General features: G+C 40.9%; 1 protein-coding gene across 1 annotated transcript in view; it reads right to left on the bottom strand.

The window, feature by feature from the left end:
- The window catches only part of RYR3 (ryanodine receptor 3), a 368,483-nt gene that overhangs the window by 261,631 nt on the left and 80,844 nt on the right, over positions 1 to 26,008 (bottom strand). The window contains exons 11-13 of the mRNA XM_065942024.1: positions 16,890 to 17,063; positions 12,857 to 12,978; positions 792 to 960 (exon numbers count right to left, since the gene is read on the bottom strand). Of these exons, the coding sequence (XP_065798096.1) occupies positions 792 to 960; positions 12,857 to 12,978; positions 16,890 to 17,063 (465 nt within the window). The remainder of the gene's footprint in view (positions 1 to 791; positions 961 to 12,856; positions 12,979 to 16,889; positions 17,064 to 26,008) is intronic.

Consider the following 26,008-nt stretch of genomic DNA (forward strand, 5'->3'; position numbering starts at 1 on the left):
AAGTGTAGTTTCAGCAGTCTATAAAGGCACACAGAATATTCCCCCAGCCAGTCTGCTCACATCAGAAGGCTCAGTAGGGACAGGTCTACTTCCCACACTGCCAACTTTAGAAATGCCCAAAGGACAAGCCCTGTCCACAGGAATGCAAGGCCACAGGAATATGACCACGGCCTTGAAATTAATGCCAAATCATCATGTCCAAGCTCAGAAAAGCCATGTGATCTAAGATCACACACAGCCAGGGATGGAGCCAGAACTAGGGCCAGGACTCCGTGAGCGCCAAGTTAGTATTTTCCCCATAGCTATGCCCATCCCTCGTGACTCAGATGCTCAAGTTCACCTTGAGACATAGTAGCGTCTGTATCTCTTAAACCAGCTCCCCAGGCATTTCTGATGTGGTGGAACCTGGGAATTCATACTTTCCCAACAAAGTTCTAAGGTAATTCTGACACCTTCCAAAATTTGGGAATCACAGCTAATGCCACACTCTCATAGCTGAGATTTTATGAAAGACGAATTTTGGATACATGGGTGACATTGAAGCTTTAAATTAATCTGGTTTGAATGTACCAAAGTATAAGCATGACAATGTTTGCTGCTAATGTGATCCAGGTGCTGACAGGAAAGGGTAACTTCCAGTGAACCTTTTTCTTTCCAGCTTTCTCTCTTTCTTGAACGCATGCATGCATGGAGACAAAGAGACTGCATGGAGACTGTGTAAATTGCAGTCATGGGGTACTTCTTGCTCTGGACACAAAGAGCATCTCATTTTTCTAATGTTTTGGACTTACCTCTTCCTTGAAAAGGTTCTGTCTGTTTTTGAGGGAGCGGAGCTTGTTCTGCTTGCCTTCATGCTGCATCCCCTCCTCTGGGGGCTGGAAGTAGGCAATCAGGTCGTGTAAGGTCTGCAGGACCTCTTCTATCGGCAGAGTGACTGGGGCAGCTGTGCGACTGTTTCCACTGAAACCACAAGATGGACATGGCTTAGGCAGTGGGTCTCTAGCAGGACCCTGACGAGTGTCCACTAGGTCCTGGCTCCTCCCTGCCCTGAACCGCGCACATGGACCGGTATGGTTGTCGGGTACCTGGGAGAGTCACTGTAGAGATAACCTCAAATTGAAGTTTGCTGACAAACAGCACAATGGGAAGGAATTTCTGATTCAATTTTAAAACCATTTCATAAATCAAGGGAAAGGAGCCCTGGCTGTCTGCCAGGTCTTCCTTTCTAAGTAGAAGTGCTTTTATAGATAATTATTAACCCATAGTTCTTTTAGACTACCACACATTCCTGAGACAGGTGAAGCATCAGCTGGAAGGGGTTCATCGCTGAGTCTCTTCCTCCATCTTCATCTTTGTCTTTTGTCTCCCCCCATGTGTCTCTGTGATACTCTGTGGGTGTTTTCCTCTTAATGTTCGTATGTTTGCAGGCACCCTATTTGGTGATGTGTTGATGTCTCCCTTGCTCTGTCTGTCCTTTCAACTTCCTCTGTGTGGCCTGCCTCTGTTTTTCCACCCCCCACCAGTGTCCCACCTCTCAACATTCTTCTTCTCTGCTTCAACGCCCCCACCATCTCCCTCTGTTATGTTCCTCCCATCCTGTATGTATGTGGGTCTGACTCCCTCTGTCATAACTTTCCAAACAAATCTTATAACTGAATCCTTCCAACACAGAGCAGCCACAAACCTCCACAGATGACAAAATGACCCTTTGTTTTCCCATCTCCTTGAGAGGTACACCGGTGAGCTTTTCAGAGGCCAAGGCTAAGAAGAGGAAGGGGGAATGGATGCAGTCCGTGGAACTGCATCTGAGACCCCATTGTCTGAGACCCTAGCGGAATGGGAACTTATTCCATAGAGAGTAACATCAGGGTTTTCCCTTCATGGTCAGTTTCTAATGAGCTGTCCTTTACATTTACTGCAGATTCGCTTATATGTCTGTCTGGACACATGCTAAAGACAAGACTGGGATCTAGGCCTCAGATGAAGCTTATAAACAAGTCCCGAAAATATTCAGGTGATGAGATGACAATAATCCCACTTCTGTATAAAAACGCCAAGTGCACACAATGAGAGAAGAGTAAATTACAGGCAGGAGATACTTCTCAGCAGTGTGTTCTCTGCCCACGGCACGTGCTCGGGTAGTGATTATTGAAGATTCTCTGGGATATTACTGAATTCAGAGACAGTGAGGAAGAGAATCCCATACGGATATGAGGTGAAGGTTTGGGAAAAAGAACTCAATCAGAAATGACTCCCCAATTCCAGCCTCAGTAAGAATGAATACGTTTTCCTCAATATTTCTGGTCTAGGTGCAGAGCTTTTCTCTCTCCCTCTCTCTCTTTTTAAAAATTTAATATTTTCCATATACCAGAGACACTCAGGCCAGCTAAGTGAAGAGTATGTCCTCATGTGATGAGAAATGAGGATGAAAGGAGAGATCTGTAGGCATTTCTGTAGCTTGATGGGTGGGAAAGCCAAGAGTATAGTCACTGCCATTTAACAGTGAAGTCCTTTGAGTGCCTCTAAGACTCCTGTGCTTCAATTCCACACCTGAAAAATAGGAAGGTACACTCTATGTTTGCCGGATCCTTCCGGGTCTAATTTATTTTTTCCCTGTGGGTTCTCAGTGCTGGATCACTTCATCTCGCCTCTTGAAGAAACATCAATATGACAGTTCTCCAGGGAAAATGCCTCCTTCCTTCAAAAGAGAACATATAACATGTACTTGGCATTGAGGACACATCCTCTGAATGGCTTCATGATGCTTACAGTCTACTCTAGAACCTTGAGGGAGGAGACCCAGATGGATCTAGATGGACAGGGCCAAGAGGATGCCTCAGTTCAGAACTAATTACAACTGGCCCCCATCTCAGCTCAGCCTCCCTCCAGCCCCTACAGTCACTGTCCCATTATGTTCTCAGATCTTTGCCAAGGATTTCTTTTCTTAAGTAAAAGCTCAGGTGATTCTGAGCATTCACCATACAGTTACCATAATTATTTATATATCATTCCCCTCCAAAAACTAAACTCAGAGGACATCTGGATAGCATCTTCTCTCTCCAGCAGGACTTCTGAGACTCCTCGGTCCATCACACTGTTCATTTGTCCTATGGGACATTTCCCAACGACCACACAGGGGATGATGAGACAGTACAGGAAACTTAAAACATTATCTTCTTCATTGTTCTTTCTTCTTCATTCTTTATTCCTTTAACTTTAACTTGTTCTTGCAGAAGGTCAATCTCTTTCTGGTTTCCATTTGTACATCGCACGCACTGTTGGTTTCTCAAAAGGGATGGGAGAAGAGAATCTATTTCCAAATTATGTTATCATTCTTCACTTTCCAGCTCTCGCAAAATGTAAGTACCATGGCTTTTGTAGCCCTCACCTCTGCTGTACTGGTTTGCTATTCATTAGCCCTCCTTTCTTGTAAAACATCCTGTGTCAGGGAGAATCAAGAATTTCCCCTGTTGAAGGTGGGGCTTCCAGAAGTGAGGAGCTCAGTGAGTTCTTTCTCCCAATAAAAGTGACAAGATTGGACAAAATCATTCAAAAAACTGTTTTAGGATTCTGGAAATTGACCAAAGGTATACCGGAAATTGAGAAGTTTTTGTTTTTTTTTTAAATAATGAACCTTGGTAAGAGTCTATGATATTTCAGCCCCAGATTGTTCCCATTCTCTCCCCTAGCTCCATGGAAAAGAAGGTCTAACAGGGTGAGGCAGGCCATGTGCAAGGTCCCAGACAGACACATTCAGGAAGAACCAGAGAGGGCCCCAGCTATCTAATCATCTCTGGCTGAATATGATGAGGTCCTGTGCAAGCAGAAAGTAAAATACAGGAGGAAGTTAAAACTGCCTGACCTTTGGGCATATTATCCAACCCACAAACAGGTCTATCAGCAAACGGTAGCAGGCTTGCCTCACAAGAAATAAGTACTCCAAGCTGAAAGCAAATGACACCAGACACTAACTAGAGTCCACACTGAGAAATAAAGAGCAGTGGTAAAGAATCCTATGCAGTTCAATGTAAAACAATATGAATATGTACCAATGTTTCACTTTTTTGTTCTTATACCTATTTAAAAATGCATAAAACAATAATTATAAAACTGTATTGCTGGGCTTATAACACATGAAGATATAATACATATATCAGTATTGTCACAAAGGAGTTGAGAGAGAAGAGAACAATATTGGAGCAAAGTTGATTTACTTGTTAAGTTCATATTAATGTGAAGTAGATTATTTCATATCAAAGACATACTAAGTTCCCTAGAGCAACTAAGAATGTAACTTTAAAAAGTAGTTAAAAACACTCAGAGGAATTAAAATAGTACTAGAAAATGTCAATTTAACATAAAAGAAAGCAGTAAAGGAAGAACAGAGGAACAAAAAGACATATAAAAATCAAATAGCAAAATGGCACACATGAAACCAATCATCTGAATAATTACACTATCTATAAATTCATTGCATACACCAGTAAAAGGAAGAGACAGTCAGACTGCATTTGGGGGAAAAAAAGGTTCAAAGTAAGCTATCTACAAAACACATTTCCAGTTCAAAGACACAAATAAGTTGAGAGTAAGAGAACTGAAGATACATCATGCAAACAGTAACTGTAACTAGCATGTAAGACAGCTGGAGTGGCTCTACAAAATAAATTTTGAGACAAAAAGTATTCATATAAAAAGGGACTCAGTCATAAAAAAGAATAAACTTCTGCCATTTACAGCAACACAGATGGACCTAGAGAATATTATTCAGGGTGAAACAAGTCACACAGAAAAACACAAATACTATATAATATGGCTTATATGTAGAACCTGAAAAATAATACAAATCAATGTATATATAAAACAGACTCACAGACAACAGAAAACAAATTTGTAGTTAACAAAGGGGAAAAGGAGGTAGGGAGGGACAAAATAGGGGTATGGGATTATCAGATACAAACTATTATGTATAAAATACACAAGCAACAAAGATAAATTGTATAGCACAGGAAGTTATAGCCATTATCCTGTGATAACTTATAATGAATGTAATCTGCAAAAATAGAAAATCATCACAGTGTACACCTGAAACTAATATAATATTGTAAATCAACTATATTTCAATTTCAAAGAAAAGAAACACTTGGGGAAAATTTTTAAAAAAAGAAAAGAGGGAGATATTTTATAAGAATCAGTTTGTGGGGAAGATATATTTATTATAAACTCCTTGGTGGCTCAGATGGTAAAGAATCTGCATGCAGTGTGGGAAACCCAGGTTTGATCCCTGCATTGGGAAGATCCCCTGGAGAAGGTAAAGGCTACCCACTCCAGTATTCTTGCCTGGAAAATTCCATGGACAGAGGAGCCTGATGGGCTACACTCCATGGGACTGCAGAGTTGGACGTGACTAATACTTTCACTCTCAAAGCACCCAATAACAGAGACCAAAATATGTGAAGTAAAAATTGACAGAATTGACGGAGAAATAGACAATTCAACAATAATACTGATTTCAATCACATTCTCAAGCAGATAATGTAATAAACTATATAAATAAAGGACAAAACCACACCATCAACTCAATAGACAGACAGAATTTGACAACATCTAACTAACATTCATTCAATATAAAAAGTTCTCATCAATCTAGAAGAGAACTTCCTCAACTTGATGAAAGATATCTACGAAAACTCTGCAAATAAGTACCAAACTTAATAGTCAAAGACCAAATGTTTTCCCACTAAGATCAAGAACAAGACAAGGATGTCTGTTCTCTCTGCTTTATTCCGTATTGCAGTAGATGTTCTCTCCAGGGCAATCATGCAAAATAAAATAGAAATGAAGGGCATTCACTCTTATTGTAAAGGAAAAAAATACTCCTTTTATTCACAGATGACACGATCCTGTATGTAGAAAATTCTAAAGAATCCACACCAAAAATACCATCACTATAATAAAAAATGTCATCTAGGTCATAGGATACATGGCTGACATTTTAAAAACTCAGTTTCTACATGTCAGTATATATAGACACCAGCAGTGAACAATATGAAATGAAATTAAGAAAAAAATGAATGAAATTAAGAAAACACCTCCATTTGTAGTTGCATCAAAAATAAATACTGTGTAGGTTGCATAAAAAAGTGTAAGATTTATCTACTGGAAAATCTAATACCTTGTTGAAAGGAATCCAGGAAGAATAAATGAATGGACAGACATTCTGTGTTTATGGACTGAAAGATTTATTAAGATAGAAATTTCCCAAAACTGATGTATAGATCCACTGCAATATCTATCAAAATCCTTGCAGGCTTTCTTACAAAAATTGATAAATTCACCCGTAAATTTATATGGGAATGCAAAGGATCAGAAGAGTCAAGGTAATATTAAAAAAAAAAAAAAGGACAACATTGTAGGAGGACTCACTCTATCTTAATACTTATTATAAAGCTATATTAATCAAGATAGTGCTATTTCACTATAAATATGTTTTAGTATGTGAGATGAGTATACTTGTGTATCTCTCTACATATATATATATACACACACACATACACAATCATGTATATATATTCATACATGTATAACTTTTTGTGTATGTATGTGTGTACAATTTATATATGTAATACGTATTTAAAACACACAGAAATACTCTTAGGCAGTAAGAAGGAACAGAGCACCATTACATATTGCAATAGGGATGAACCTCAAAAATGTAAAGCTAAATGTAAAGGCCAGATTCAACAGACCATATATTGTATGGTTTATCAATTTAATGCATTAAAATGTGAGAGAAGCAGATGATAGGTTGCCTAGGACTGGGAGTGGTAACTAGTATAAACTAAATAGGCATAAGGAATCCTTTTGGGGTGATGAAAATGTTCTAAAACTGAACAGTAACAATGGCTGTACAGCTGCACAAATTTATTAAAATTCACAAAGTTGTACATTTAAAGGGATGGATTTAATGATATGCAAATTATAACCCAATAAAGCTGTTTAAAAATAATTTTACCATTGTTAGGCATGTAACTCCCACTGAATTTTTAAAAATAACAGCTTTATTGAAATACAGTTCATGTATTATACCATAATCTATTCAAACGGTACAATAGTTTTTACTATATTTACAGAGTTGTGCAACTATGACCTAAGTCAACTTTAGAATTTTTCATCAGCTTTCCCTCAAATCCCTTACCCAAAAGTAGCCACTCCCCCTTTTCACCTGCTATCACACCATTCTCAGATCTATTTTCTGTTTCTACAGATTTGTCTATTACAGATATTTCATATAAATGCAGTAATACAATATGTAGTCTTTTGTGCCTGGCTTTTTTTCACTGAGCATAAAGCTCAACATTCAGAAAACTAAGATCATGGCATCTGGTCCCATCACTTCATGGGAAATAGATGGGTAAACAGTGGAAACAGTGTCAGGCTTTACTTTTTGGGGATCCAAAATCACTGCAGATGGTGATTGCAGCCATGAAATTAAAAGACACTTACTCTTTGGAAGGAAAGTTATGACCAACCTAGATAGCATATTAAACAGCAGAGACATTACATTGCCAACAAAGGTCCGTCTGGTCAAGGCTATGGTTTTTCCAGTGGTCATGTATGGGTGTGAGAGTTGGATTGTGAGGAAAGCTGAGTGCCAAAGAATTGATGCTTTTGAACTATGGTGTTGGAGAAGACTCTTGAGAGTCCCTTGGTCTGCAAGGAGATCCAACCAGTTCATTTTAAGGAGATCAATCCTGGTGTTCATTGGAAGGACTGATGCTGAAGCTGAAACTCCAGTACTTTGGCCACCTGATACAAAGAGTTGACTCACTGGAAAAGACCCTGATGCTAGGAGGGATTGGGGGCAGGAGGAGAAGAGGACGACAGAAGATGAGATGGCTGGATGGCATCACCGACTCGATAGACGTGAGTTTGAGTAAATTCCGGGAGTTTGTGATGGACAGGGAGGCCTGGCGTGTTGCGATTCATGGGTCGCAAAGAGTTGGACACAATTGAGCGACTGAACTGAACTGAATTGAATATTTACAAGGTTCATTTATGTTGTAGTATATGTTAGAACTTTATACCTTTTTACAGACATATAATATTCTGGTATATGGATAGAGCACCTTTTATTTATTCATTCATCAGCTGATAGACATTTACATTGCTACCACTTTTTGTCTGTTATGAGTAATGCTGCTTTGAACATTTGTGTACAAGTTTTTGTGTGGTTATCTGAGGAGGCCCACAAAAAGCTGAGAAAAGAAGAGAAGCGAAAGGCAAAGGAGGAAAGGAAAAATATACACATCTAAATGCAGAGTTCCAAAGACTAGCAAGGAGAGATAAGAAAGCCTTTCTAAGTGATCAATGCTAAGAAATAGAAGAAAACAATAGAATGAGAAAGACTAGAGATCTCTTCAAGAAAGAGATACCAAGGGAACATTTCTTACAAAGATGGACACAATAAAGGACAGAAACAGTATGGACCTAACAGGAGCAGATGATATTAAGAGTTGGCAAAAATACACAGAAGGACTAAACAAAAAAGATCTTAAAGATAACCATGATGGTGTGATCACTCCCCTACAGCCAGACATCCTGGAATGTGAAGTCAAGTGGGCCTTAGGAAGCAATACTACAAACAAAGCTAGTGGAGGTGATGGAATTCCAGCTGAGCTATTTCAAGTCCTAAAAGATGATGCAGTTAAATTCTTGCACTCAATATGTTTGGAAAACTCAGCAGTGGTGACAGAACTGGAAAAGGCCAGTTTTCACTACAATCCCAAAGAAAGGCAGTGTCAAAGAATGTTCAAACTACTGCACAACTGCACTCATCACACATGCAAAGTAATGCTCAAAATTCTCCAAGCTAGGCTTCAATAGTACGTGAATCAAGAGGTTCCAGATGTTCAAGCTGGATTTAGAAAAGGCAGAGGAACTAGAAATCAAATTTCCAACATCTGTTGGATCATCAAAAAAGCAAGAGAGTTCCAGAAAAACATCTGTTTCTGCTTTATTGACTATGCCAAAGCCTTTGACTGTGTGGATCACAACAAACCATGGGAATTTCTTAAGGAGATTAACCAGACCACCTTACCTGCCTCCTGAGAAACCTGTATGCAGGTCAAGAAGCAACAGTTAGAACTGGACATGAAACAACAGACTGATTCAAAATTGGGAAACAAGTACATCAAGGCTGTATATTGTTATCCTGCTTATTTAACTTATAAGCAGAGTATATCATGCAAAATGCCAGGCTGGATAAAGCACAAGCTGGAATCAAGATTACGGGAGAAATATCAATAACCTCAGATATGCAGATGACACCACCCTTATGGCGGAAAGAGGAACTAAAAAGCCTCTTGATGAAAGTGAAAGAGGAGAATGAAGAAGCTGGCTGAAAGCTCAACATTCAGAAAACTAAGATCATGACATCTGGTCCCATCACTTCATGGGCAGTAGATAAGACAGTGGAAACAGTGGCTGACTTTATTTTTTAGGGCTCCAAAACCACTGCAGATGGTGACTGCAACCATGAAATTAAAAGACACTTGCTCCTTGGAAGAAAAGCTATGACAAACCTAGACAGTGTATTAAAAAGCAGAGATATTACTTTGCTGACAAAGGCCCATATAGTCAAAGCTATGGTTTTTCCAGTAGTCATGTATGGATGTGAGAGTTGAACCATAAAGAAGGCTAATCACTGAAGAACTGATGCTTTTGAACTGTGGTGCTGGAGAAGACTCTTGAGAGTCCCTTGGACAGCAAGGAGTTCAAACCAGTCAATCCTAAAGGAAATCAGTTCTAAATATTTATTGGAAGGACTACTGCTGAAACTGAAGCTCAATACTTTGGCCACCTGATGTGAAGAACAGACTCATTTGAAAAGACCCTGATGCTGGAAAAGATTGAAGGCAAGAGGAGAAGGGGATGGCAGTGGATGAGATGGTTGGATGGCATCACCAACTCAATGGACGTGAGTTTGAGCAAGCTCCGGGAGATGGTAAAGGACAGGGAAACCTGGCGTGCAGCTATCCATGGACTCACAAAGAGTTAGACATGACTGAGCAACTGATCAATATTTACTATCTCTTGGGCACATACTGAGGAATTAAATTGCTGAGTCATATGGTAACTCTAGGCTTAATATTTTGAGGAATTCCCAGACTGTATTCCATGGTGGCTACAACATTTTACATTCCCACCAGCAGTGTATGAAGGTTCAATTTCTCCACATCCTGTCCCACACTTCTAATTGATAGTCTTTTGGTTACAGCCATCCTAGTGAGAATGAAGTGTTATTTCATTGTGGTTCTAATTTAATTTTTTCTGATGGCATTGAACATATTTTCATATGCTTATGGCCATTTGTATATCATCTTTGGAGAAATGTCTGTTTCGATCCTTCATCCATTTTTAAGTTGGTCTATTTGTCTTTTTAATGTTGAGATGTGAGAGTTCTTTATTTTGGATACAATTCCCTTATCAGATCTATGATTTGCAAATACTCACGAGTTGTTTTTTCACTTTCTCCATGGTGCCCTTTACAGCAAAAAAGCTTTTGATTTTGATAAAGTCCAATTTATCTACTTTTTCATCTGTAGGTTTTGTTTTTGGTATGATATTGAATAAAGCATTACTTAATTCAAGGTCATGATGATTTGAGCCTATGTTTTCTCACCCAGGTTTTATAGTTTTAAGTTTTACAATCAGGTCTTTAATCCATTTTGACTTAATTTTTGTAAATGTGTGAATTAGGGGCCTTGCCTTAAGAAAGATAAAAGAACAGAAGTTGAGAGAATTGAGGATTAGATAAAACCATCCACTCCCTATGGTCATGGTTGTGGTCTAGTCCAGACTAGATGCAAAATTCACGTATGAATGTAGCTAATTTTTTCTGCCTATACCAAGCCATTCATTCTTACCCTCTTTCTGTGACGAAGGGGAACAGTTTGGATGTAACACAGAATATAAAGTAGGATATATTTTGTTCAAGGATCATGGGAAATCAGTGGTGGAGCCAAAATCAGGCAAAGATCATTGACTTTCAGGCCTCAGTCCCACCTTGTGGCAAGAAGACCACTACCGTCTGCTTTCTTTCCTTTAATTTAGTATCAAGACCCTCTAGTTTGCAACCCACCAGAGATGATATTTCTCAGCCTTCCTCTAGCTAGTTGTGGCCATGTGACTAGTGTTAGCTAACAGAATGCCAGATAAGGCGATCTATTTCTGGGCTATATTTTTTTAAAAAAAGAACTGTCTTGCCCTCTACTTCCTCTCTCTTCTCATCTTTTCAGGTCAGACCTCAGACATGGTGCTAGTACACTATTTTTAATCACACGGTTGAAGAATACATACCAGGACAGTTGGTTCTCAACTGTGATTGGGTAGTAGAATTATCTGGGGAGCTCTAATAAAAAGCTTGTGTTTGGACCCCATCCCAGAGATTCTAAGGCTCAGATGGTAAAGCATCTGCCTATAATGCAGCAGACCCGGGTTCAATCCCTGGGTCGGGAAGATCTCCTGGAGAAGGAAATGGCAACCCACTCCAGTATTCTTGCCTGGAAAATCTCATGGACAGAGGAGCCTGGGAGGCTACAGTCCTTGGGATCGCAAACAGTTAGACATGACAGAGCGACTTCACTTTCACTTTCCAGAGATTCTGATGTAATTGGTTGAAGATACTACCTTGGCATCACGATGTTAAAAGCTTCCCAGATGAATCTAATACTTGGCCAAGTTTAAAACCTTTATCACAGGGCAGTGGTCTGTAAACTTTAGCATTCATCAGCAACAACTGGAGGACCCATCAAAACTCAATTTTTCTGAGGCACCACTCTTAGGTGTCTGATTAGGTCTACCTGGGATAAAACCCAAGAATTTGTATTTTTGACAAGTTCCCAGGTGATGCTGCTGGACTGGACATACTTTAGGAACCTACAGAGATTTCAAAGCGGCAAGACAGATAGAAACTGAGTCCCAGTAGCAGGATGGTTTGTTTTCCCTAAACCACTTGCCTCCCCTATACTATTACTTGAAAAAGAAATAAGTTTATTCTGAACCACAATAGCAGCTTAGCCTGTATCCTAACTAATACATATCCCTTGGATCACAGTGATTCAACAGGAAGGAAAATAAAGGCATAGCATTTTTTTCTCATTTCATGCAGATCCACCCATGCAATTGAAATCCTTGAGGCTTTAGAGAGATTTTCCTATGTGAGAAGGATGGCTTGCAACACTGCACTGTTTACAACAGAATCTGGTTCTTTTTTTGTGTGTGTGTGGTTAATTGGTGAATACAATCCAGAATTCTATTCTGGCAGCACTGTTGAGGCTGGAAGGATTATGATCCAAGTAGGTAGTTAAGTTACTTTCCCCATTAAAGTCCCAGTCACAGGTGGGTGACCCAAGCATTCCATGCAAATCTCCTTGTGTCCAAACCATAGCAACAATTTTGAAAGATGTAGAAAACCTTTCTAAATAGCACAGAGGTTGTAGATCCATTTTTTTCTCTCTCCTCCCCTGTTCATGCACTAATACAAAGGGGACCTACAGCGCTCCATCTCTTTCCACTTAATTTTCTTAAGAAGACCTTGGCTGTTTATGGCGCCAACCTGAATACCAACTAATGACACCAACTAAAGAGGCTTGGGCATTTGTTGGGCCAAGAGTGAAGCTGGTAGGAGCTCACCTACTGGGAGATAAGTTTCAATCCCAAGCTATTTCTGGTAGAACTCTTTGATGGTACATAATTATTTCCTGAAAATTCATAGTATTAAAAGGGGGTGGTCGGTGGGATTGGATGGCTGCAAAATAGAAACCCATGAGTAGAGAAAAGGAGGGAACTCACGTACCTTACAAACTGGCTGAATAAGGCGGTCGTGTTCCGGATGATCCGAGCTGCCTGGGACTCCTCACGCTGGCATCGCTGAAGTGTTAACCCATCATCCATGTGGCCTTCCTGATGGAGTATGACCTATCCCAGGGCCAAGGACACCAGGGCCAGGTTACATTGGACAGTCAATGTTTTTTGCAGTATTTTCCTCATCCCTTGTATTCCTTCAATGGACCAAGTTCCCCTGCGTTCATTTTGAAAGTGGGACATTAACAAAGTTATTTTGCCCATACACCCTATTATTGACATATGATTCATTCCTGAGACACAGTGCTTTGATGAAAACAAAATTTTATGTGCCACTATGGTTTGAGGTACAATAAATTCCTTGGGCCTGGATGGCCAATTTGAATGGGTGAGAACAAGTTTTATGATAGATTTCTTCTCTTAAAAAGAACACAAAAACTTATCTCTGGAAATGAGAAAAATCACTATGTTCAGAGCCTTTTTCTCCAGAGATAAACCAAGGAAGTAGAAAGATAAGTTAAAGTAAAATCCTCTAAAACTTTCTACTGGGATGAGGTGTGACTTTCTCTCCTGAAGGATGGCTACACTGGGTTGGTTGACTGGAACCAGAGAAGCAGTTTGAGACAGTAGTTTGCTTCTCATGGAGCTAGAGAGGGGGGTTGAAAGCATGGGCGTAGGTACCAGCCAACCTGACTTCTAACTCTTCTAGGTCACTTCTCAGCAGTGTGACTTTCAGCAAATTATTTAACCTCTCTCTGCTCTGACTTCACCATCTGCAGGTGGACTTATTTTAGTGGTTTGTTTGGAAGACTAGATGATTTACATGTTATTCATTTAGCATGTTACCTACAATATAAAAGGTATTAAATGAATATTTGTTATAAGGGACAGCATATTATGGATCTCAGATCAGTTGTTAGGAAGTTAAGTACACTTATTGCTCACCAATGACATCATGATACTTTTTTTTTTCTTTAGATGGGGCTAGCAGCTTTTGGTGTGGAGGTCAGTACTTTTTTTCCTCTTGAAAGGGCCAACCAAATATGTGTGGTTATTAACTGGGATGGTTTGACCCTGATTCAGGTCAGGGTCAAAATCTGATTCAACTTCCTGGTATGGTTTCCGCTTGATGTGAGTAAGTGAAGGGGGACCGTCTATCGGTCCTAGGGAAGTGGGGTGGGAGTTAGTCAGTAAACATGCCAATTAAACAAAACATGTGGCTCCATAAAATATCTTTAGAATAAGGATTTTTGGTATCTCTCATTTTTAGCACAAATAAACAACCTATTTCCTCTTTTCCAGGTGAAAATCTCTCATTTTGTATTCTTCTGAAAATGCACCCTGATTTAATGAATTCACCCAGGAAGAAGCATGCTGGCTTGCATAAATTTATGTTCATTTTTGAAGAGAACTGCATCTCATCTATATACCGTAGCTTAAGCATTAGCAAAGGATGCCCTTACTATTGGATTTCACCAACTCTTTCAAAACATTACTTTGAGATTCCCAGCAACTGCTTATCAATGTTGCATTTAGATTTGGCAATACATCTCACTAGGTTTACTCTGGCCTTAGTCCCAGCTTTTGGGTCCCTAAAGATCCACCTCCTTATGTTTTGCTCGTTCAGATAACACATTCAAACCGGCCAGTCAAACAAGAATGTAATGAGAAATGGGGGAAATGCAGCTGTTAGGACGTTGTTATTATGTGTCCTACTGATTGCTGCAGCTCAGGTCCTAAGGTCCTTTTTTTTCCTGGAGGAATTCCATAACTGACATCAGAAAGCAGAAGCCGAAGATGGTAATGGAAAGAGAGTGCTTCCTTAAAGGTGAGTTACCATTCATCAGGTTTCTCACTATGTCTATTTCCCACTGGTTTTTCTAAATTCCTATTTTGTTTCATAAAACAATTAACAAGATTGGACATCCTTTGTATTTTTAGAGGAGAACTTAACTTGTTCTTCAGGAAATGGAGCTGAGAAGCCCTGACAAAGGCTTAGCATTATGGCATCATTTAGAGAGAGTTTTTGAAAGCATCTCCCAAATCCACATTCCAGCAGTTAAATGGACTTATGGACTATGGTCCCAGAAGAAAAAGGCAGGGACAGGCACAATAAACCAACATCATAAACTTGGGGTCTCCCCTAGTTGACAGGGTCCTTCAAGGGTATCCCCACCTACCCAGAGTTAGAGCCCAGATCTACAAATTCTACCTTCTTTCAATATCATCTTTATCTTAGTAGGTGTGGAAAATTGTGGAAACTCTAGATGATATCATCATACTCTTCAGAGGATTGCATTTTCTCCTGATAGGTTGTTAGGGGAGATGACCAGATTTTGGCATCTATTTTCCATTTGCCCTTACTCCTGGGGTAGAGCCCTTATTTGGAATTCAACTGAAAGTCTACTGTATGTTCAAGGCCATTCCAGCCCAAGGGACTTTGCACCCCAACCTCTGTCTCCCTAGTACTGTCACACTGTTCACATCTCTGCTTTGCTCTTCTCCACCACAGAGAAATATCATTTTCTGTTTGCCATCTTAGCTTTATACCCTATTCATGGTCAGCTTAAGATACTGGGACAAACTGCATTTAGAATTTCAAGTTCATGCTTCTACAGCTTCCTCCACTCTGGAATATGGTCCCGTAAGTCCCAGAAACCTCGGCTGACCTTACCACAATTAACGGTTCTCCAACCCATAGAACAGGCGATCCCATTCCTTATGTGGTCACTCAGTAAGACACTGAGGCCAAAGGGGCGATAGAGCAGGAACTCACTTTAGTGCACTTCCATTCTCGTGGGATCTTCCGCACTCACGTCCTGGGTGCCTTGCTGTTGAAATCTTCAGATGGTTTATTTGTTTCCATGTTTAGTCCAGCCTTTACAATTGTTGGCAGAGGAAGGGCTGGGCTCATACAAGCAGTCTTTGTGGCCTCGTATTCTCTTTTCTACAGGCGAGTTTCTGTGGCCTCGTATTCTGTTTTCTATCTCCTTTTCATAATTTTCCCTTTTCCTCGTAAATTTCACTTTGCACAAAAATAAGCTATTACCTTATGAGTTCCTCCCAACCTCCTTTCTTACAATAATCAGCATTCTGGGAAATTTTTCATCACCTCCATATTAGGCTGACCTACACAAACTACAGTGTACAATGTTTCCTAGAACCTCATCATGGGACTCCTTATCATGACTATCCAGACCTGTGTTTCGTAAGGGCTTTTTTTTTTTTAAAGCATGCCTTGAGCATCTATTTCCTGGTTCCTATCAAAAAAAACCATAGTATGGCAGTTGACTTTCTGGGAAAAAAAAGATGTTCTGTGTATTCAAGCCAGATTTCCCACTGTCACATGCTGTAACAGGTCACTGAGATCTGGATCCATTCTCTGCAGATAAAGTATCATTCAACAGGATCTCATCTTTCTGCATGTTGGTTCCTGTGTGCTTGTTATCATGCAATCTGCATCTCTCTGTTGGGATTCTATTTAGTCTGTATATTATGAAAACTGCATAGTAACTCAATTATCCACTTAAATGAAAGGAGCAATGATGTGGATAATCCCCAAACAGCATACCACTAAAAGTCATTTAGTAGAGGTTTTAGAGCACAAGGAACATATTCTATCCCCTCTTCACAGATTTGTCATCTATTTAACTTTTTCTTTTCCACACTGAATATGAAGTCAGAGTAACCACACTAGGCTACACACTCTGTCACAGAAATAACTCTTCAGAATAGTAAGAATTTTTATTTAGTTGTTGTGTTCAACTCTTTTGCGACCCCTTGGACTTGTAGCCTGCCAGTCCCTTCTGTCCATGGAATTCTAGAGGCAAAAATACTGGAGTGGGTTGTCATTTCCTTCTCCAGAGGATCTTCCTGACCTAGGAATCGAACCCACACCTGCATCGGCAGCTGATTCTTTGCCACTGAGCCATCTGGGAAGCTAAGAAGTAAAAATCCCTTGTGCTCACCTGATTCCCACAATCACTTCTCATGCCTAGCTGCTCCCAGCCTTTCTGGTCCCTTACCTTTCTTTTCAGAGGTCCCAGGCGGGATGTCTTGGCATCTTGTGCTTTGTAGGTCACCCACAGACCACTGGCTATATGTTGGACGAAGCAGACAGAGTCTCCGTACTTGATTTCTGGGACTCCCATGCCTTCTATATCTCGCTTGTGACTAGAATCCAATTTCTCCTTGATTTCCTATTTCACAGAAAATGAAACAAACGTAGGCATTTCTGATTAAATAGAAATGCAATGTATAAAACAGGTCACTGGTGCAGAATTTGTAAGCCAAGGAACCGATTACCAGGATAATCATGATGTGCCTGTCCAAGCCAGGATTTTAGAAAGGCTTGCTTCCCTTATTTGCTGCTAATTGTAAAATCAATGGATTTCATGTTTTGGCTATGTTAGTGATTATTTATATCCATGGGAAATGGAGGCAGCCTATAGGGTCTCTCTTTGGTTCTGGTTTTATATAATTTTCCATTATTTTTTTAACTTTTCCTTATCCTGACTTAGATACCTTAATGAAAGTGAAAGTAAAGTGAAAGTGAAGTCGTTCAGTTGTGTCCGACTCTTTGCGACCCCATGGACTATAGCCCACCAGGCTCCTCTGTCCATGGGATTCTCCAGGCAAGACTACTGGAGTGGGTTACCATTTCCTTCTCCAGGGGATCTTCCCAACCCAGGGATCGAACCCAGGTCTCCTGCATTGGAGGCAGATGCTTTAACTTCTGAGCCACCAGGGAAGCCCAGATACCTTAATAACTCACCGTTAATAGCCAAATAACTTATTTGCAGCAAGTTGTACCTTCTGATTTTAATAGTTATCTTATATAAAGGCCTTCATTTGGGGCTTTAAATATATCTGTTAAAATCATAAAAATATCTTTTATAGAAATCAGCAGAGGAAATAGACTCTTGCAGCAGGTAGGGGGCTACTGTGCCTTAAGTCTAATGCAGTAACTGTTGTGTTAGTTTCTTTTATATTTTTAGTTTCTTTTTAAAAAAATACTTATTTATTTGGCTGTGCTGGGTCTTAGTTGCACATGTGGGATCTTTATTCTTCGTTGGGGCATATGGGATCTAGTTCCCTGACCAGGGATTGAACCCAGGGCTTCCTGCATTGGGAGCATAGAGTCTTAAGCCACTGATCCACCAGGGAAGCCCAATGTTAGTTCCTTATGGCCTCCTCAGCTGTGTGTTGCAGTCAGTGGGTTTCATTCTCCAATTGCCACTGTTTCACAAAACTCACTGCTAGTATGGGAAAGGGAATTTCTGTGTACCAGGTGTGTATCCTCCCTTTGTGCATCAAGTATCCATTGTTTCATAGATAAATCTTATTGACCACTTCCCTATGGAGGAATTTAGGGCACAACCCAGGACGCCTGTCACAGTGAGTCAAGCAGTAGTCTAGTAACTCTGTCTCCCTCCTCATTAATCAGGGCCTCTGAATGGGCCTGTCCTATTTCCATTTCTTCTCTACATCTTGCGTTAAATTGCTCATTTGTAAAAGCCATTAGCAAGGCACATTGTAAATTTTTCACGGAATAAAAATGCAGCATGCTGTGTCCTCTGCTTGTGCCAACCTTACTCTCATTCTTAATGATGGAACGACAGGAGCATAGGCGCTGAGCTCTTTCCATGTGCAAGGCAGGGCTCTAAGTTTGTTACATACGCCAGCTCTTCATAATGGCCTCTGATGGAGCTACAAATATTCCAGCTTTACAGAGGAGAAAATGAAGGAACAGAGAAACAAATAGCTTATCCACAGTCACTCAAGAAGTAGTGAAAGAGGAAGAGTTAAACCAGGAAGTCTGATTGCAGAGACTGCTCTTCCCATGGCCCCGAGCTCCTGCTCACCCTTGAATACCCTGCTGAGGGGTTAGCTTCTTTGTGAAGGCAGAGCTAGTCTCTCCTACTGTATTTCTCCAGCAGAGTCCCATCCCTCTATTGAGTACTTAACAAACCATAATGTAAATATGCTCTTTTATATGATGTTTTCCTTTTGCCAGGCTATGAGAGTGAAGGATTTGGGTCAGATGATTGTTAGTTTTGGATTCCTAATACAGAGCTGCAGTCCATGGGGGTCACAAAGAGTCAGACAGGACTTAGCAATGGAACAATAATGCAGAGAATCCGCACCTATCAATTATTTAACAAACATATGTTGAAGGAACAAATGTTTACAACTGAGTCATTTTTCTTTCAAATGTATATTTTTTCATTTCGGCTCTTATTTCTTTCCTTCAAACTCTCAAGCAAAATTAGTTATTTTGCACACATTTATAGGATCATTTTGAGCAATATTAATACACTGCAAGAACGTTCTTATTTTAAGCATATGTTGAAACACTGGTTGGATTGCTCAAGATGACATTTCTCAAAACGAACATTTCCAAAGGAAAATATTTCTGATTTTATAACAAAGTCGATGGGAAAACAGAGTTTGATATTTAAGGATTTATCCACAGGCAAGTGGTCAAGAATGCATTTATTCTATAAAATAACGGATACTTCGTTTTCATTTCAAAAATATCCATGGCAGTATAGACACTCAAACCAATAGATATAATTAAAATATGCCAAAGGTTTCATCTCTTATTCTCTAACCAAAGACAATGCAGCAAAATAAAAATATTATACACTACAACTGTTAAGTATGAATAATTACGATGATTACCAAGAGCTCATAGTTAAAATAGCACATACTCCCGAATGATGAGTGATTATGATCATTTCACTTGTTTTATCACTTTTCATTGATTTAAATATGACTTTGCCAAAATAAATACTAAGATTTGTTTTTTAGAGTCTCTAAAATAAACAGATCATTATTGATAATAGAATAGACTGTCTCTCTGTGTCTTTGCTTTTGCAAAACGGCATCAACTCCCAAAGTTCTATGGCCAGTATTGTTGGGACTGCTGCTAATTTAAAGAAAAACAGGAGCAACAAAGATGAAAACCAAAGTATACAAACAAACCAACACTGAAGCCAACTCTACCCACAACTACACAACAATGACACAGTTTCAAGAAATGAGAGCATCCTGAGACACAGAAGCTGGACTTGGCTGATCACTTAAGTCATGAACAAATGTTCTACCCTCTGTCTTCGTTTGAATGTGGCCTAGATGTATTTACTCTATGGCTGGAACCTTCCTCTATGGAATCTTCCTATGGGAACCTTCCCATATGATAGGGGTCTTTTGATCACTCCCTTTCAGTAACTCCCCAATTCCTACAGAATACAATTCTCCTCTCTAAAGTTCTTATATGCCACATGCTTTAGCCAAGCTGGATTATGTTTGTGTGTTATATCAAGTATTCCCTCCCTCGGGGCCTTTACTGACATTACTCTCCTTGCTCGGAATGCCTCTACTTCATCTCTGCATTTTTACATCTCATCCACCAGCCTTTCCCAGATCCAACTGTGCGTGTCCCCTAATTTCATGGCACCTCCCTTACTCTCTCTCAAGGCTCTTTACCATCTTCTGTGATAGGAATCTTTTACTGGTAGACTTCCTGTCCCCTGCCTGGTTGGAAATCCTCCAAGGGCAAGACTGAGGTTTGTTGGTCTTTACATTTCACACTAAGCTCTGCTAGGCTGCAAATAATTTGTTTTTGTTTTATTGGTCAGTGGGCATCAATTTATCTGTGTATCTGCATCAGCCTTCCATATCTTAGATGATGAGCAGATTCTAAGAAGGAACAGGTTACTTGGCCCTAACCATATGTTGAAGAGGAATAATCATCATTATCCCTTGTCTCCACTGAGAGTTTATAAGGAAATGGTTGTGACCACATAACAATTGTCACATAGACACGTATTTAGATGATAAGTTGCTGCTCTCCAGATTGATTTAAAATTTCTGGGACAGGAAAGGCAACTGGAACAAGTATTTATTTAATGCCTACTTTGAGCAAAGCATTTTTGCCAAGTACTTTATAATGACAACACCATCATGTGAATTTACCAAGGGCCTACACAGTGATATGTATTATACATGACACTTTAAAAATATTTTCTCTAAACCTTTCACTGGACCTGCTGTTTTTATTTCTCCTGCTTTATAGATGATAAAACCGAGGCTTGCAGAGTTGGAGCAATTTGTTCAAAGCCCTATAGCTTGTAAGTAATGAAAGGGAATGCAAAACCAAGTGTAAATCCAAAACCTGTTTGTCATTTGGTCATAACTTTTTGAATGGTAACCATCAGCACAGTTAAGCATTGATTATATTAATGTTTTAGGTATTAGGATGCTGTTACAAAGAAGTTGAAAATATATGTTATTATTGCATGAAAAATAACTCTGGGTTCTAATGTATAAGCTTTAGGAGTCACACACACAAACCACTAATGACAACAAAGTGATATACTGAAGGTGCAACTGGAATTTGGAAGAGAGAAAAATTCACTGTGCCTGGGGACTTCAGGATGCTTTTATACCAATTGCTGCTTGATGTGAGCATGGCCAGGGGAAAGAGGAGAGATGAGGAATATGGAAGGGGACAACATTGTAGTAAGACAGGAGTAGTGTGGCAGGGAGAATGGTGAAGTCCAGAAAAGACCTGAACAGCAAGGACTCTGACTTTATCCTACAGGTGCATGTTTCTCAAACTCACGCTGTTTATAGACTTTCTGTGGGAAAAGAGGACTTCCGACAGTACTGTATTTTCCTTCAGGAGGTAAAGGGAATGTTAGGATAGCATAAACTAGATTGTTATGAGTCTTACAGTAAAAGACAAAGAAGAACAAGAGGAACCAAAACAACCTATTCAACTGTTTAACATAGCATTTTAAATCTTTTTCATAAATCATTGTTTGGAACACCTCTTGGGAAAAGCTATTGCAGGTAATGGGAATCCACTGAGAATTTTAAGCAGGGAAAACACAAGGGTTGTATCTTAGAACAATTGTTCCAGCCACGAGGTGAATGATGGGTTGAAAAGAAATGCAGACAGAGATAGACCAGTTTTTACTATGGTAATAGAAATCTAGCATGATATTTGGAACAGAGTAGGTCCTAATTCATGCTTATTACTTAGATAGGAATTTGTTGAACTTGACATATTTAAACAACCTATGTCCACAGAGGACAAGATAGTAGCTTTCCACAGACAGGAAGCAACCAAAAAAGATTCAGAGGAAAAGGAAACACGGGAAAATGGGCCTCATTCATGGATGCTGGGGTCAGCCACCAACACAGTGCTGGTCAGATCACTGCTTCCTAAAACTCCCAGGACTCACTTTCAGAAGTTACCTTTAGGTTCACTTTGCCACCAACATAGTCCCCCTTTGAAATTCTGATTTCGAGTGGGAGGTCTTAGAATGGCCTTAAAAAAACTGCACACTGCAGGACACTGCTAGGAGCCTGACTGGCCCCAAGGCCGGCTGCAGGGCCTCTGCTGGTGGGAGGCCAAGGACAGCCCTCCGCTGTTTCCAGCAAGCCAGGGGAGCGGGCTTGTCTCATCAGGGAAGGTGCACGTCCTGAGCAGGTGACCGTGCTGGGCTCTTTCCTCCTCCTTTCTCATCAGTCCCCTCTACACAATCACCTTCAGGTAAGCAGCACTCCTGCCATTTCATGGATAAGGAAACAGTCTCTTAGGTCATCTTCCTCGTCTCACAAGAGTCCTTCAAGACACACTTCTTCACTCCTGCTCTTTGTTTGCTTGTTTTGCTTTTACAATCAGGGACAGGAAGGCTAAACAGCAAAGGCAGAGCCAGGATCCAAACCCAGGTTTCTTCTAACTCCAAAGTTCAAGGCTCTTCTTGACTACCTCTCTGTCTGGCCCACGTGCAACAGTTAAGACTTGGGAAATTGTCAGTTTAAATTTTTAAAATGCTTTGTAGATTTCATTGAAAATGAAACTGCAGGGACTTCCCTGGCAGTCCAGTGGTTAAGAATCCGCCTGCCAATGCAGGGTACATGAGTTTGATCCCTGGTCCGGGAAGATCCCACATGCCATGGACCGACTAAGCCCATGTGCCACAACTACTGAGTCTGTGCTCTAGATCCTGGGAACCCCAACCATGGAGCCCAGGGGCTTGTAACTACTGTAGCCCATGTGCCGAGGGCCTGTGCTCTGCAAGAGGAGAAGCTACCACAATAGGAAGCCCATGCGCAGCAATGAAGACCCAGCACAACCAAAAATAAATACCTAAAAACAACTGAAACTGCAGGAAGTGGTGGTGTCTGGGGACGACTGAATCTCAAGGTCCATGTCTTGTTCTTTCCCCTTCCCTCCATACCCTCTCTTTCCCCAGCTGAGAACTTGCAGACCAAGCAAGGGGACAGGTACAAACAGCACTGTATCAGTGCCCATGATTTCACAGAGGGATACGCTGTGAACCCAACTGCCCTCTAGTTTCCAGTGGGACCGCTGAGGCTAAAGAGTAGAAGAGGATCCTGCCACAAGCATGCTTTCTGCACACAGCAGAGAGCGCGGTGGGCAGTTTTTAAAGGGAATATCATTTTTGGCCAAGAACACAGACCCCAGGATACAGCATACAACATTTGACAAATGTTGACTGAATTGAATTGTTTTTATACACTGAGAAAAAATTTCCTCTAATTGAGAACAGTGATAGCTCTCTGCCTTTCTGTAATAAAAGAGGGAAAATTTGAGATTCTATCTCAATCATTCCAGACTTAAGGTAGAGTCATTAAAAAAATAGCTAAAAAGTGATTGGCTTCATATAATAAGACTTGCTTTAACATTATTAATTCATCCTTCCCTGTAAGGAACTGAGTGTTATAAACTGACCTGGAGACATGACATCTAAACAGATAGCATTGCTGCGCCAGAGTAAATATTAAATTACATTACCCGACAATCCTTGGGGAATGGCCTTGCAATGTCAAGACCATGGGAAAATGATGCAAAATCAAGTTCACAGAAATTTGACTTCGATGTTCAAATTAATGAATCTCTCTCCTTGAACGTTTGTGGGGTAGTGTTGTGATTGAAAATGATTACACAATGACTATAAAATTCTATGAAGAGGATGGAGGTTAAAATGGAAAGGATTTCACTGTACAACCACACTTATGGAACCTTTCGGCACGTGATATTCAAACTACTACATGCTCCACATTGTGTGGGGTGCAGAGGTGCAGAAAAGGCGAGCAGAGGGATGTATGCTCCTTGTCATTTAGGGGCTCCCGGTCAAGTGAGTGACGGCTATAACAGAGTCATGAAAAGGGCCCTTCTGGAGGAGTGGGGAAAGGCCTTCTTCCCATGAGGGGTGCTTGACACTTGTCTGAAGAATGAGGAGGAGTTTGCTGATTATGGTACATGGAGGGTTAAAAGGTATTCTATCTATAGGTTTAGCTGTGAGAAAAGATACCATGTTCAGACACAGAATGTACTTAGTTTGTTAGAGCTCAAGGCAAGCATGAGCTGGTGGCCAGAGATATTGTGGCAGGGTAGATAGGGGTTGGCTCTTAAAGTCTTCACTGAATTTGTTACAATACTATTTCTATTTAATGTTTTTGGTTTTTTGGCTTAGAGGCATGTTAGATCTTAGCTCCCTGAGTAGAGATCGACCCGGTACCCTCTGCACTGGAAAGAGAAGTCTTAACCACGGGACTGCCAGGGAAGTCCCCAGGGGTCAGCTCTTAGGGCATCTTTCACAACAGACTTCAAATGAGGTGCAAATAGAATAAGAATTGTGTTCAAGGTTCCACAGAGGGTAGATGGGAGTCAAGGCCAGCTCTAGGTGACCTGGGAGCCATGCTGCTCTATCTGACACCCTACTCCTTCCAGATTGAGGGAACAGGTGCAAGGCTGTAATTCAGAGCCCTCAACAGCTCCCAGACCCCCACTTCGATTTGGATCTTCTGGTGAAGGAGAGGAGTGCGAGCTCTCACCAAGATTCCTTTCTGCTCACACAGTTTGCTCAGAGACCACAGTTTGATTCCATTTGAACCAAGCAACACTTCAGCCGATGCTCGACCTTGACCCCCCCAGTAAGGCTCAGCCATGTCCCGGTCCTGTCCTGTGGGTACAAGATTCACATGGATACCTGCCATCCTCCTCGTAAGGGCATCTTGCTGAGGATGTGAACACATACCTGCAGCTGTCTCCCGGCCCCCGATCATGTAGTCATAGCTGTCATGGGTCAACACAACTTGACAGGAAACATGTGGTGGGAAGCCCACCACCGCCAATAACTCACAGCCCAGCTCACCAACGTCCTCCTAGAAATGTAGGCGCCTAAATGGTGCTCCTTCCAGGAGTCTCTTCTCTTGTTTTCCAGGTTCTCCAGCATACAGAGAAGATCAGATAAATGCCCCCACTCAATCTCGTTCACAGAGGCAAAAGGAACACACTATCTCCCCCTCTCAGCCTTCCCAGTGAGTCTCCCCAATGCCTGTGCCACTTCTCAGAACCTGATCCACTATTTCAGACAACTTTCTGCTGTCTGCTCCCTCACCTAACACTGGAGAGCCCAGAGCTAGCAAGACAATGCAGCACCTTCCTGCTGTTGAAAACCAGAGCCAACTAATCCCTCTGCTGGGGAACATCACACTCTTCCCCAGTGAGGGAAGCACAGTGGAGAGTATATTTAAGGCAGAGAGCCTGCGCCAAGCATGATAAAAAGACATTTACTGGGACTTCCCTGGTGGTCCAGTAGATAAGAATCCACCTGCCAGTGTAGGGGACACGGGTTCGATTCCTGGTCCGGGAAGATTTCACATGTCGTGGGCCAACTAAGGAGTGCACTGCAACTACTGAAGCCCTAGAGCCCATGCTCCTCAACAAGAGAAGCTCCCGCAGTGCAACGAGAGAGTAGCCCTCTGCTCATTGCAACTAGAGAAAGCCAGCACATAGCCGTGATGACCCAGTGTAGCCAAAAATAAAATAAATTTTAAAAAGGCATTTGCTGAGGAGGAGTCTGGAGGCCCAGGGAAATCAAGGCACCTCTACAGTTCTCCCCTAGGAGCTCTTCAGATTGCTGATGACAGAACTCCGGGCTCCCGCATGTTCTTCCTTCCCGTGCAGCTTCACAGCTAAGATGCCCAATGCCTTGCCCACACAATATCCCAAGGAAGCCCAGATCTCCTGGGGGAAGCAGCCTTATCTTGATCAGACAGGGAGACTAGAACATTTTCAGTTTCTTTCAGATTAAAATAA

The sequence above is a fragment of the Muntiacus reevesi genome, chromosome 7 (genome assembly GCF_963930625.1).
Source record: "Muntiacus reevesi chromosome 7, mMunRee1.1, whole genome shotgun sequence".
NCBI lineage: Eukaryota > Metazoa > Chordata > Mammalia > Artiodactyla > Cervidae > Muntiacus > Muntiacus reevesi.